The sequence below is a fragment of the Myotis nattereri genome (genome assembly GCF_964212035.1).
Source record: "Myotis nattereri genome assembly, chromosome: 1".
NCBI lineage: Eukaryota > Metazoa > Chordata > Mammalia > Chiroptera > Vespertilionidae > Myotis > Myotis nattereri.
In genome coordinates, this window is record NC_138075.1 from 29,706,397 (window position 1) to 29,718,647 (window position 12,251).

Here is a 12,251-nt window from a genome sequence, read left to right on the forward strand (position 1 = left end):
ACCAGTTCTATATCTCAACAGTTTTTATTTTAACCCTGTGATCCGTTGCCATATTATCTCATATTTATTCTTTCACAGAACACAGAACTGTATAAAACTCCAATTTGCTGAGTTCTTGGAAAGATTGCTGATTATCTTTTACAAATGGCCAAGTGCACCTCTTAGGTCTTTCATAGGACACTCTGTTTATCTTAATCACTTAACATGTTATAATTGCAAAAAAGACAGAGCACCATTTAGAGAGATGGATTTCAACACTGTATCCTTTATATAAATGCTGCTTAATTATTTACATATACATTTATTGATTACTTAAAGTTTTTACAGTTTGTAATATATATCTCAAGAAGTAATATGTTCATGTTATTCTGACCCTTTAAACCTCTGATTATATTTTTGGAAGTACTTACTGGACCTCAAACAATTAATTTTAGCAAGTTCACCTTTATTCCTGTTTTCTCTTTTTAAAAAAATGAGAGATCTGGATTAGACCAAAGGTTCCTTCCAACCACCTATTTTGAGAATTTATATCAAGTTTGAGTAAGTCTGCTGACACCTGATTTCTTAATTGATAGAATGTAATCATGGCATTAATTCCTGATGTTGACTACACATAACACCTGACATATTAAAATTAATAGTGTGTGTGTGTGTGTGTGTATGTATGCATCTATATATATATACACACAAGAGGTCCGGTGCACAAAAATTTGTGCACTCACGGGGGGAGGAGGGGTCCCTCAGCCCGGCCTGTGCCCTCTCCCAGTCAGGGACCCCTCGGGAGATAATGACCTGCTGGCTTAGCCCTGCTCCCAGGTGGCAGAGGGCAGGCCCAATCCCTAGGTGCAGCCCCTGGTTGGGCTCAGAGCAGGGCCGATTGGGGAGTTGGGGTGCCGATCCCTGTCATGCACAGAGAAGGGAAGATTGGGAGGTTGCAATGCCACCCTCAGTCACGCTCAGGGTAGGGCCTATTGGGGGGTTGGAGCATCGCCCCCTGTCACGCTCAAGGCAGGGTCGATGGGGAGGTTGCGGCGCCACCCCCGGTCATGCACAGAGCAGGGCCAATCAGGGGGTTGGGGCGCTGCCCCCTGTCACGCACAGAGTAGGGCCCATCAGGGGTTGAGGAGCTCCCCCCTGTCACTCAGAGAGTAGGGCCTATAGGGGAGTTGGCGCACTGCCCCATATCACACACAGAGCAGGGCGGATCAGGGGGTTGGGGCGCCGCCCTCTATCACACACAGAGCAGGGCCAATAAGGGGGTTGGGGCGCAGCCACTCTCACACTCAGGGCAGGGCCGATGGGGAGGTTATGGCTCTACCCTGTCACACACAGAGTAGGGCCTGCGGGGTGGGAGGGTTGGGCCGCCGCACCCTGCCACACACAGAGCCGCAGGGTGATCAGGGGGTTGGGGAGCTCCCCCCTATCAGGCATAGTGCAGGGCCAATCAGGGGGTTGGGGCGCCTTCCCCTGTCACGAACAGAGCAGGGCTGATAGGGAGGTTGTGGCCCCGCCCCCTGTCACACACAGAGCCACAGGGCGATCAGGGGGTTTGGGCGCTGCCCCCTGTCACGCTGATCCCAGTGCTGGGAGGCCTCCCGGCTCCGCTGATCCCGGTGCTGGGAGGCATATTACCCTTTTACTATATAGAATAGAGGCCTGGTGCATGGGTGAGTGCTGGCTGGTTTGCCCTGAAGGGTGTCCTGGATCAGGGTGGGGGTCCCCACTGGGGTACCTGGCCAGCCTGGATGAGGAGATGATGGCTGTTTGAAGCTGGTCACACCCCCTTCAGGGTGGGGGTCCCCACTGGGGTGCCTGGCCAGTCTGGGTGAGGGGCTGAGGGCTGTTTTCAGGCTGGCGGGTGACTGAAGCTCCAAACTGCTCCTTTTTTCTTTTTTTTTCTTTTTTATTCTGGCCAGCTTTAGCCTGGCTCCATCTCTGAGGCCTCTGCTGCTGAAAGAAGGTATCTGGTTTGTTTCGGTTCTATAATCGAAACTCTGTATCAACTCCAGCTCTGAGAACCCAGCCGGCTGAAAGCTGGTTTCTGGGGTTTTGTTTAGCTTCTATATTTGTTACAATGTTCAAACTGCAGGCTCAGAGGCCAGCAAGGCAGGCGGGGAACGTTGGAGTCCTCCGTCACTGAAGCAAGCAAGCCTCATGTTCAGTTTAAGCTGCCTGGCTGCTGGCCGCCATCTTGGCTGGCAGTTAATTTGCATATCACCCTTATTAGCCAATGGGAAGGGTAGCGGTCGTACGCCAATTACCATGTGTCTTTTATTAGATAGGATTATTTCAAATAGGATAACTTGGAATAAAATGTTGTCCTAATACATCCAAAGATTTAATAGCATAAAGAATAAGCAATTCTTCCCCCACTTGCCACCAAGATACTAAGTCTTTGTTTGTAGAGATGAAAAACGCCATACGGTACCTTGATTTCTTCTATTTCGTCTGGTACTATCTTGTATGCTGATATAGTCCCACCCAACCTGAAATCAGGAGAAGAAAATATTCTCAAAACTGGCAATAGTGTATAAAAAAAACAGGACTATTAACATCAGAGTGACACCAATAATGCCCATTGCCCACCCCAATAACCATGAAGGCAAAACAACCATTTTATGATTAAATTTTCCATATATTAGTTAAAAAGAGGTAGATAATGAATGACTACTGGAAGAGGAAACATTAAATCACACTTTTCACCATAACTAAACATCTCTGATTGATGGTTTTAATGACACTAAAACTGCCACTTTTACTGATGGATTCTGTCACAACTGAGATATATCAAGAATCAGTAGCAGACATGATGTTTGTTTGGGTTTTTTTGTTTGTTTGTTTTTATAACAGACTTAATTTTTACAGTAGTTTTAGGTTTACAGAGAAAATAAGCAGAAAAGTAAAGAAATTTATTTCACAGATTCTCACACCACAGTTTTCTTTTAACATCTTGCATTAATGTGAAAATATTTGTCACAACTGATGAGCCAATATTAACTTTGCTTCTTTTAAAAATAGTTTAAACATGGATTCAGAGAAATATGTATACCCAGAACTGTCCAATGGAAAAAGATGAGTGTTTTAAAGTTACAAATTTAATGCTTAAGATATAATCTTTGCCTTGAGGCAGTGATGTCATTAAATATCGTGTTCATCTGTTTGAAATATTTTTGGAAAGCAGCTAAGATTTCTGTAATACCATTTGCTAGGCATAGTATATATTATCTAATTTAACCATTATAATGTTTCATTATAAAAATGGAGAAATTGAGACACAAAAATATTCAGTAATTTTCTTACGTAACTGAAGTAGCTAGTAAGTAAAGATGCTAATTGAGATGTATATTAAGTGTAAAATACATAGCAGATTTTAAATACTTAGTATAAAAAGGTTAATTTGAAAACACTGATTATGGGCTAAAATAACATTGTGGATATACTGAGTTAAATAGCTATATTATTAAAATTAACTTAATTTGTTTCTTTTCAGTTTTTACAATGTGCTACTAAAATTTTTAAATTCCATATATGGTAATATTGTGCTACTATCATATCTCTAATAGAGAGGTGCTCTAGGTTCTTAATTCCTACCACTGCTCTAATTCAGTGCTTACCTATCACTGTTCTAATTCAGTGCTTAAAAAGAAAATTTATGATTGTTTATTTGACTTTATAAGTACTCAATATAAAAAAGGTATCATAAATAAGACACCTAGGTATTTTAGATACTTGACGATATCGCCTATCTCATATGTAAATGAATAAATGATATTCTGGTTTTCACTAAAAAGTAATTGAACCAAATTATCTTTTATTGAAAGCTCTGCATTTAAACTCATTAATGTTACCATTTATCCTTGCTAATGGAACTAGTGTTCAGATAATTTTTTTTTGCATACTGAAATAATGTTTTTTGTTTTTTTTTAATTTATTGGGTGACACTGGTTAAACAAAATTATACATGTTTCAGATATACAATTCTATAATACATCACCTGTACACTGTATTGTGTGTTCACCATCCCAAGCCAAGTCTTCATCCATCACCATTTACCCCCCAGGCCCTCCTCTACCTACCTCAACCCTCTTCCCCCTAGCAATCACCACACTCTTGTCTGTGTCTACGAGTTTTACTTTTTTTTTTCCTTTTTACTCAATACCTCCTCTTCCCCCAAGTTCCCTCAATGCCAACTGTCAGTCTGCTCTCTATCCATGAGTCTGTAACTATTTTGCTTGTTTGTTCATAAGAGTCCACATAGGAGTGAAATCATATGGTACTTGTCTTTCTCTCACTGGCTTATTTCACTTAGAATAATGCTCTCCAGTTCATCCATGCTGTTGCAAAGGGTAAGATTTCCTTCTTTTTTAATGGCCAAGTAGTGTCTATGTATATAAAATCCTAACAACCGTTACAATTGGAATGTATGGTCGACCAGTCGCTATGATGCACACTGACTACCAGGGGGCAGATGGTCAAAGCAGAAGCTGCCCCTTGGTGGTCAGTGTGCTCTCACAGCCAACCTCCCACGGCCCCTCCCCCAGGCCAGTCAACCTCCCGCGATCCTTCCCCCTTACCGGCCGGCCCTCCTGAAGGCCCTGATTGGGGGGCTGGCCAGCCAACCTCCCAGGGGTCCCTCCTCCCTGCAGGCGTTGATCGCCAGCCAAGCCGAGGGACCCCACCCATGCACGAATTCGTGCACGGGGCCTCTAGTTCCATTGTATAAATGTACCACTTCTTTTTTATCCACTCATCTCTGATGGACACTTGGGCTGTTTCCAAATATTGGTGATTGTAAATAATCCTGCAATGAACACAGGAGTGCATACATTTTTTTGAATTAGTGTCTTGGGTTTCTTTGGATAAATTCCCAGAAATGGAATTGCTGGGTCATAAGGCAGTCCATTTTTAATTTTAAATGAACTTTTAGTTTCAGAAGCCATAGGCAGCAAAATAGCAGACATTTGCCATAGCAATATCTTTACTGAATACAGCTCCTGGGGCAATGAAAACCAAGGAGAAAATAAATAAATGGGACTACATCAAAACAAAAAGCTTCTGCACAGCAAAAGAAACCATCAACAAAACAAGAAAGCCCACTACATAGGAGAACATATTTGCCAATGTTATCTTCGATAAGGGTTTAATCTCCAAAATTTATAGGGAACTCATACAACTTAACAAAAGGAAGATAAACAATCCAATCAAAAAATGGGCAAAGGAGCTAAATAGACACTTTTTGGAAGAAGACATACAGAAGGCAAAGAGACAAAGGAAAACATGCTCAAAGCCACTAATCATCCGAGAGATGCAAATCACAACAACAATGAGGTACCATCTCACACCTGTCAGAATGGCTATCATCAACAAATCAACAAATGACAAGTGATGGAAAAGATGTGGAGAAAAAGGAACCCTCTTGAACTGCTGGTGGGTATGCAGACTGGTGCAGCCACTGTGGAAAACAGTATGGCATTTCCTCAAAAAATTAAAAGTTAAACTTCCATTTGATCCAGTCCACTTCTAGGAATATATCCCAAGAAACAGAAAGGATATATGCTCCCCTATGTTCATAGTAGCACAATTCACCATAGCTAAGAATTGGAAACAGCATAAGTGCCCATCAGCAGATGAGTGGATTAGAGATCTATGGTACATCTGTACAATGGAATGCTAAGCTGCTGTAAAAAAGGAATTCTTACCATTTGCAACAGCCTGGATGGAACTGGAGGGCATTATGCTAAGCGAAATAAGCCAGTCAGAGAAAGATAAATATTACATGATCTCACTCACTTGTGGAATATAATGAACAACATAAACTGATGAACAAAGATAGAACCAGAAACACAGAAGCATCAAACAAACTGTCTAACCTAAGAGGGAAGGCAGAGGGCAAAGGGGTAAAAGATCAACCAAAGGACTTGTATGCATGCATATGAGCATAACCAATGGGCACAGACATGGGAGAGGGGGCTGAGAGCATGTACTGGGGGTTGGGGATGGCTGGGGGAAAAAGGAGACTTACGTAATACTTTAAACAATAATTTAAATTTAAAAAAAAATCTGAGAATAAAAAGAATTTTCTAGCTAAATTGGGCAAACCTAAAAAAAAAAAAAAAAGAACTTTTGGCAGTTCCGTCTTTAATTTTTTAAGGTAACTCCATACTGCCTTCCACAGTGACTGCACCAACTTGCATTCCCTCTTCTCTACATTCTAGCTAACATTTGTTTTTTGAATTACTGATGTTAGCTATTCTGAGAGGTATGAGATGAAATCTCATTGTGGTTTTAATTTGCATTTCTTTGATGATTAGTGACGTTGAGCATCTTTTCATATGTCTATTGGCCATCCCTATGTCCCTTTTGGAGAAATGTCTATTCAGGTTCTTTGCCCATCTATTAATTGAATTGTTTGAATTTTGGATATTATCCACTTGTCAGATGTATCAGCAAATATGTTCCCCCATTCAGAGGATTGTATTTTCATTTTGTTGGTGATTTTCTTTGCTAGGCAAGAACTTTTTAGTCTGATGTAGTTAGTGTTTAGATCTTTATTTGAAATTTCCTAGACTTAAAGTGTCAAGATTGAATGATGAAAACAGTAATGAAATTTAACTTAATTCATGTTATATAAGGTACATAAGTGACATACTAAATAAGACCATAATAAAATAACTAGAGCAGCACTATATGTTAATAAAATGAAAAATTACGTAACTCTGTAGCAGGTTTAAAGTAGCCATTTAAAATACGTTTTCATTGTTAATTATTAAAGCTATTCAATGAGGAGTTGAAATTGTTAGGGTATCAGTAAGACATTAGAGCAAAAACACTACTGAAAATTCTAAGACTTCAATTTATAGCCTTGCCAAAAATGAGTTCATCATTTTAATCACTGAATTTATATTATGTAATAGAGACAACCCAGAGAATAAGGATGCAAAGAAATCATAGTTTTGTAAAGAAGCAAATTGAGCACACAAATATCTGTAATATAATCCACTATAAGTTAAAATTTTTAAATTACTTCATAATTTTTAAAGCCCCTTTCGAAAAATAGACAATTATATTATAAGCAGTCTAATGCCTATTCATAAATGTCAGAGATTACAGAAATAGTTTCAATTTGTTACAATAATGATTTAAAGATGCCATGGTGATAACATTTTAATTGTAGAAGAAAGATAAAAACAAAGTTGCTATAATAAACTTTAACTCTACTTCAACAAAGAACTTATTTTTCCTTTGATTAATGTTGACTAACACTAGCTCAAATACTGCCTTTCCTGAAATCCCAACCTCGGGAAGGTAAGCTTCCAATTTAGTATTCCTACATCAGCTTTAAACCAGTGATGATGGTTTCAACTGTTAAAAAGGCAGGTAAGGGGGATGGAGGAGGTAGAAGAGGGTAAAGGAGAGATAAATGGTGATGGAAAGAGACGTGACTTGGGGTGGTGAACACACAATACAATATACAGATGATGTATTATAAAATTGTATAGCTGAAAGCTATACAATTTTATTAACCAACTAGGGCCCAGTGCACGAAGATTTGTGCATGGAGAGGGTGGTGAGGGTGGTCCCTCAGCCCGACCTGCACCCTCTCCAATCTGGGAGTTTCTGTCTGTCTTTGCAATCATATGAACCAATTGTCTGAGACCCCCAACCCAGTTTGGTTTGTTGCTCACAGAATAATAGAGGCATTGTTTTTTCTTTCCTTCATTGGTGGAGATTTCCTGGAAGTTTTAGGATATCTTCCCTTTAATGTTTCCTAGACACTCTGACTTTACTTATGTCTCTCACCTTTGCTTTCCCTCCATCACCCACCGCAACAGTAACTTGCTCCAGGCTCACTTTGCTCTAGTGCAGCGGTTCTCAACCTGTGGGTCGCGACCCCTTTGGGAGTTGAACGACCCTTTCACAGGGTCGCCTAAGACCATCAGAAAACACATATATAATTACATATTGTTTTTGTGATTAATCACTATGCTTTAATTATGTCCAACTTGTAACAATGAAATTGGGGGTCATCACAACGTGAGGAACTGTATTAAAGGGTTGCGACATTAAAAAGGTTGAGAACCACTGCTTTAGTGTCTAGGAGTTCCATCTGCTACCAGAACTACGATTCCCAGCATTTCTGGTGCTCCCCGTGCTCTGGGCTTCTGCTTCCGGTCCTGGGGCTGTCATCAGAACTACTATTCCCAGAATTCCTGGTGCTCCCTGTGCTGGGAGCGACCCAGGGAGCCATGGCCTCCCAAGCCTCTGGCTCTCCTGCTCTGCTCTCTGCCCAGCGACTGAGGGAGCCACAACCCCCAAGCTGCCGGCTCTCCAGCTTCTGCTCTCCGCTTGGCGCCTGTGTATGAATTAACCCACCATCTTTGTAGGTTAATTTGCATATCCACCCTGATTGGCTGGTGAGTATAGAAAAGGGATGGTCAATTTACAAGTTTCTCTCTTATTATATAGGCTATCACCCCCAATAATTCAACAAATCAAAAAAAATTTTTTTTAAGGCAGGTAAGCCTGTCTAGGTGGATCCGTTGGTTGGAGCATCATTCCATATACCAAAGAGGTATAGGTTCAATCCCCTGTTGAAGAGCCTACTGATGTAACCAATCCATGTTTTTCTTGCACATTGATATTTCTCTCTCTCAAATTAAGAACATATCCTCAGGTAAGGATAAAAAATATAAAAACTAATAAAAAGGCAGGTAAAATATATGATTTAACATATTCCTAATGGATTAATATGGACATATGACATATAAACATTATGCATGTGAATAGTATATTGACAAAATAGTAGGAAATAGTAGGATAACCATATGGTCAAGTGTCTAAAAACAAAGGAAAATTGGATGGCATCTGTATTATACTAAACAAAGGAATGAGAAAGGAGATTAAAGCTGACAGAAGCACCAGGAAAAAATCCAATAAAAAGAAAAAATCTAAAAGCAATTAAAGAAAACTTAGTCATGAGCATTTTTAAAAATCAAGCATAAACTTACTTCAACCCATCTTTTTTTTTTTTCTATTTCCTGACTACAATCAAATTAATAGTAACTCTACCAACTATTAATTTTAACCTTTCAACCAATTTCTGAAAATGACATTTCTATTTTCATGGTATTATGATACACAGCTTGTTTTAAAATACCTATAAAATTAACATAGTATCAGTATTCCATACTTCCTGCACCCAAGCAGACTCATTCCAAATCTCATGTTCTTTCCATTACAACACACTGTCCTCATCGTACAAGAAAACACTTGAGGCAGAGTTCTATTTGAGTGTAGTCAATATCTCTATATATAAAAGCCTAAGCTACCAGTTGACTGGTAGACTGGTAACTATGACACACACTGACAAATAGGGGGCAGATGCTCAACGCAGGAGCTGGCCCCTGGTGGACAGTGCGCTCCCACAGTGGGAGCACCACTCAGCTGACTGACAGGTTCCAGATGCAAAGCTCACAGCTGGCTGCCGCAGCCTGGAGACCACAGCGGAGCAGCAGCGACCCTACCAGCCCTGAGACCACAACAGAGCAGCAGCGAGCCTACCGAGAGGCGGCGGCAGGTGCAGCAGGGCCGGGATGAGCAGGAGCAGCAGGCAGGAGAGGCAGGCAGTGTTGGGACTGCCAGTTCCAGCCGATTCCCACAGGCCATTCTGAGGAACCCCACTGGCGCACTAATCTGTGCACCAGACCTCTGGTGTGTGTGTGTGCGTGTGTGTGTGTGTGTGTGTGTGTGTGTATATATTACATAACAGTATTAGCAGCAATACTATCATTAGTAGTATATTGAACATTTACATATGTTAAGCATTACATCACGCTTTACATGTGTTTCCTCATTTAACTCTCATAATCCTATCTAATAAAAGAGAAACATGGTAATTAGCCGTACATGTGCTACCCTTCCCATTGGCTAATCAGGGTGATATGCAAATTAACTGCCAGCCAAGATGGCAGCCAGCAGCCAGGCAGCTTGAAGCTAACATGAGGCTTGCTTGCTTCAGTGACGGAGGACTCCAACGTTCCCCGCCTGCCTTGCTGGCCTCTGAGCTTGCAGTTTGAAACATTGTTACAAATATAGAACCTAAACAAAACCCCACAAACCTGCTTTGAGCCAGCTGGGATCTCAGAGCTGGAGTTGATATAGTGTTTCAATTATAGAACTCAAACAAACCAGATACCTGCTTTCAGCAGCAGAGGCCTCAGAGCTGGAGCCAGAGCTAAAGCTGGCCCAGAATAAAAAAAAAGAAAAAGAAAAAAGGAGCAGTTTGGAGCTTCAGTCACCTGCCAGCCTGAAAACAGCCCTCAGCCCCTCACCCAGACTGGCCAGGCACCCCAGTGGGGACCCCCACCCTGAAGGGGGTGTGACCAGCTTCAAACAGCCATCATCTCCTCATCCAGGCTGGCCAGGCACCCCAGTGGGGACCCCCACCCTGATCCAGGACACCCTTCAGGGCAAACCAGCCGGCCCCCACCCGTGCACCAGGCCTCTATCCTCTATAGTAAAAGGGTAATATGCCTCCCAGCACCGGGATCAGCGGAGCCGTGAGGCCTCCCGGCACCGGGATCAGCGTGACAGGGGGCAGCGCCCAAACCCCCTGATCGCCCTGTGGCTCTGTGTGTGACAGGGGGCGGGGCCACAACCTCCCTATCAGCCCTGCTCTGTTCGTGACAGGGGAAGGCGCCCCAACCCCCCGATCAGCGCTGCTCTGTGCCTGATAGGGGGGAGCTCCTCAACCCCCTGATCACCCTGCGGCTCTGTGTGTGACAGGGTGCGGCGCCCCAACCCCCTGATCGGCCCTGCTCTGTGTGTGACAGGGTGTGGAGCCCCAACCTCCCCCCCCACCCCCCAAGGGGCATGCTCTGTGTGTGACAGGGTAGAGCCATAACCTCCCCATCGGCCCTGCCCTGAGTGTGAGAGTGGCAGCGCCCCAACCCCTGATCGGCCCTGCTCTGTGGGTGATAGAGGGCGGTGCCCCAACCCCCTGATCCGCCCTGCTCTGTGTATGTATGACAGGGGATGGTGCCCCAACTCCCCTATTGGCCCTACTCTGTGAGTGACAGGGGGGAGCTCCCCAACCCCCTGATTGACCGTGCTCTGTGCATGACAGGTTACGGACCCCAACCCCCCTGATGGGCCCTGCTCTGTGAATGACAGGGCATGGCGTCGCAACCTCCCCATCGACCCTGCCTTGAGTGTGACAGGTGGCCGTGCCCCAACCTCCCAATCGGCCCTAACCTGAGTTTGTCTGAGGGTGGTATCGCAACCTCCCAATCCGCCCTGCTCTGTGCATGTCAGGTTGCGGTGCCCCAACTACCCAATCAGCTCTGCTCTGAGCCCGACCAGGGGCTGCACCTTTGGATTGGGCCTGCCCTCTGCTACTGGGGAGCAGGCCTAAGCCAGCAGGTTGTTATCTCCCGAGGAGTCCCAGACTGGGAGAGGGCACAGGCCGGGCTGAGGGACCCTCCCCACCCCCCCGCCCGAGTGCATGAATTTTTGTGCACTGGGCCTCTAGTCTATTCTAATAAAAGGGTAATATGCTAATTAGACCGGGTCAACCGGACATCTTCTGGACGTCCGACTTCCTTCTGACAAAGCCACAGTGGCCTCTATTCCATGGGTTATGGTGTTGCTGGGGCACTATTGGGCTGAATTCAGTTTACTGCATACTTGTGTTTGTGTTCCACACCCTGTATGACAGCAACTTTGCAGAGTGCCTGCTTGCACTTTGGAACCTCTCAGGGGATGTTGGAGAGCTGTTTTTGGCTTGATCCTCACAGGCCAGACCAAGTGACCCACCCTCTTGAGGGACCCTGCTCATTCTGCAGATGCCGGGGAGGGACTGTGGGAGGTTAGCTCCATGGTGTGTCCGGCCTGTCTCGCCCAGTCTCGCCCCACTGGCCACCTTCTAATTAACTTCCTTTCAGTGTGCATGAATCTGTGCACCGGGTCACTATTAGAATTAGAAGATAACCAATTTTTGTTTTAAGCTTTTATGTTTGTGATAATTTTGTTACAGTAGCTATAGAAAATGAGTACAGAAGTAAACACATGGGAGAACCAAGATGGCGGCATAGGTTAACGCCGGAGTTTGCTGCTTTGAACAACTACTTCAAAAGTGAAACTAAAAGACTGAACGGACATCACCCAGAACCACTGGAACGCTGGCTGAGTGGAAGTCCTACAACTAGGAGGAAAGAGAAACGCATTCGGACACTCAGAGGAGGCGCAGTGCT

General features: G+C 43.6%; 1 protein-coding gene across 9 annotated transcripts in view; it reads right to left on the minus strand.

The window, feature by feature from the left end:
- The window catches only part of GPHN (gephyrin), a 435,000-nt gene that overhangs the window by 264,479 nt on the left and 158,270 nt on the right, over window positions 1-12,251 (minus strand). For all 9 annotated transcript variants that reach the window (XM_081088057.1, XM_081088055.1, XM_081088059.1 and 6 more), the window contains exon 3: window positions 2,429-2,486. In XM_081088057.1, the coding sequence (XP_080944183.1) occupies window positions 2,429-2,486 (58 nt within the window). The remainder of the gene's footprint in view (window positions 1-2,428; window positions 2,487-12,251) is intronic.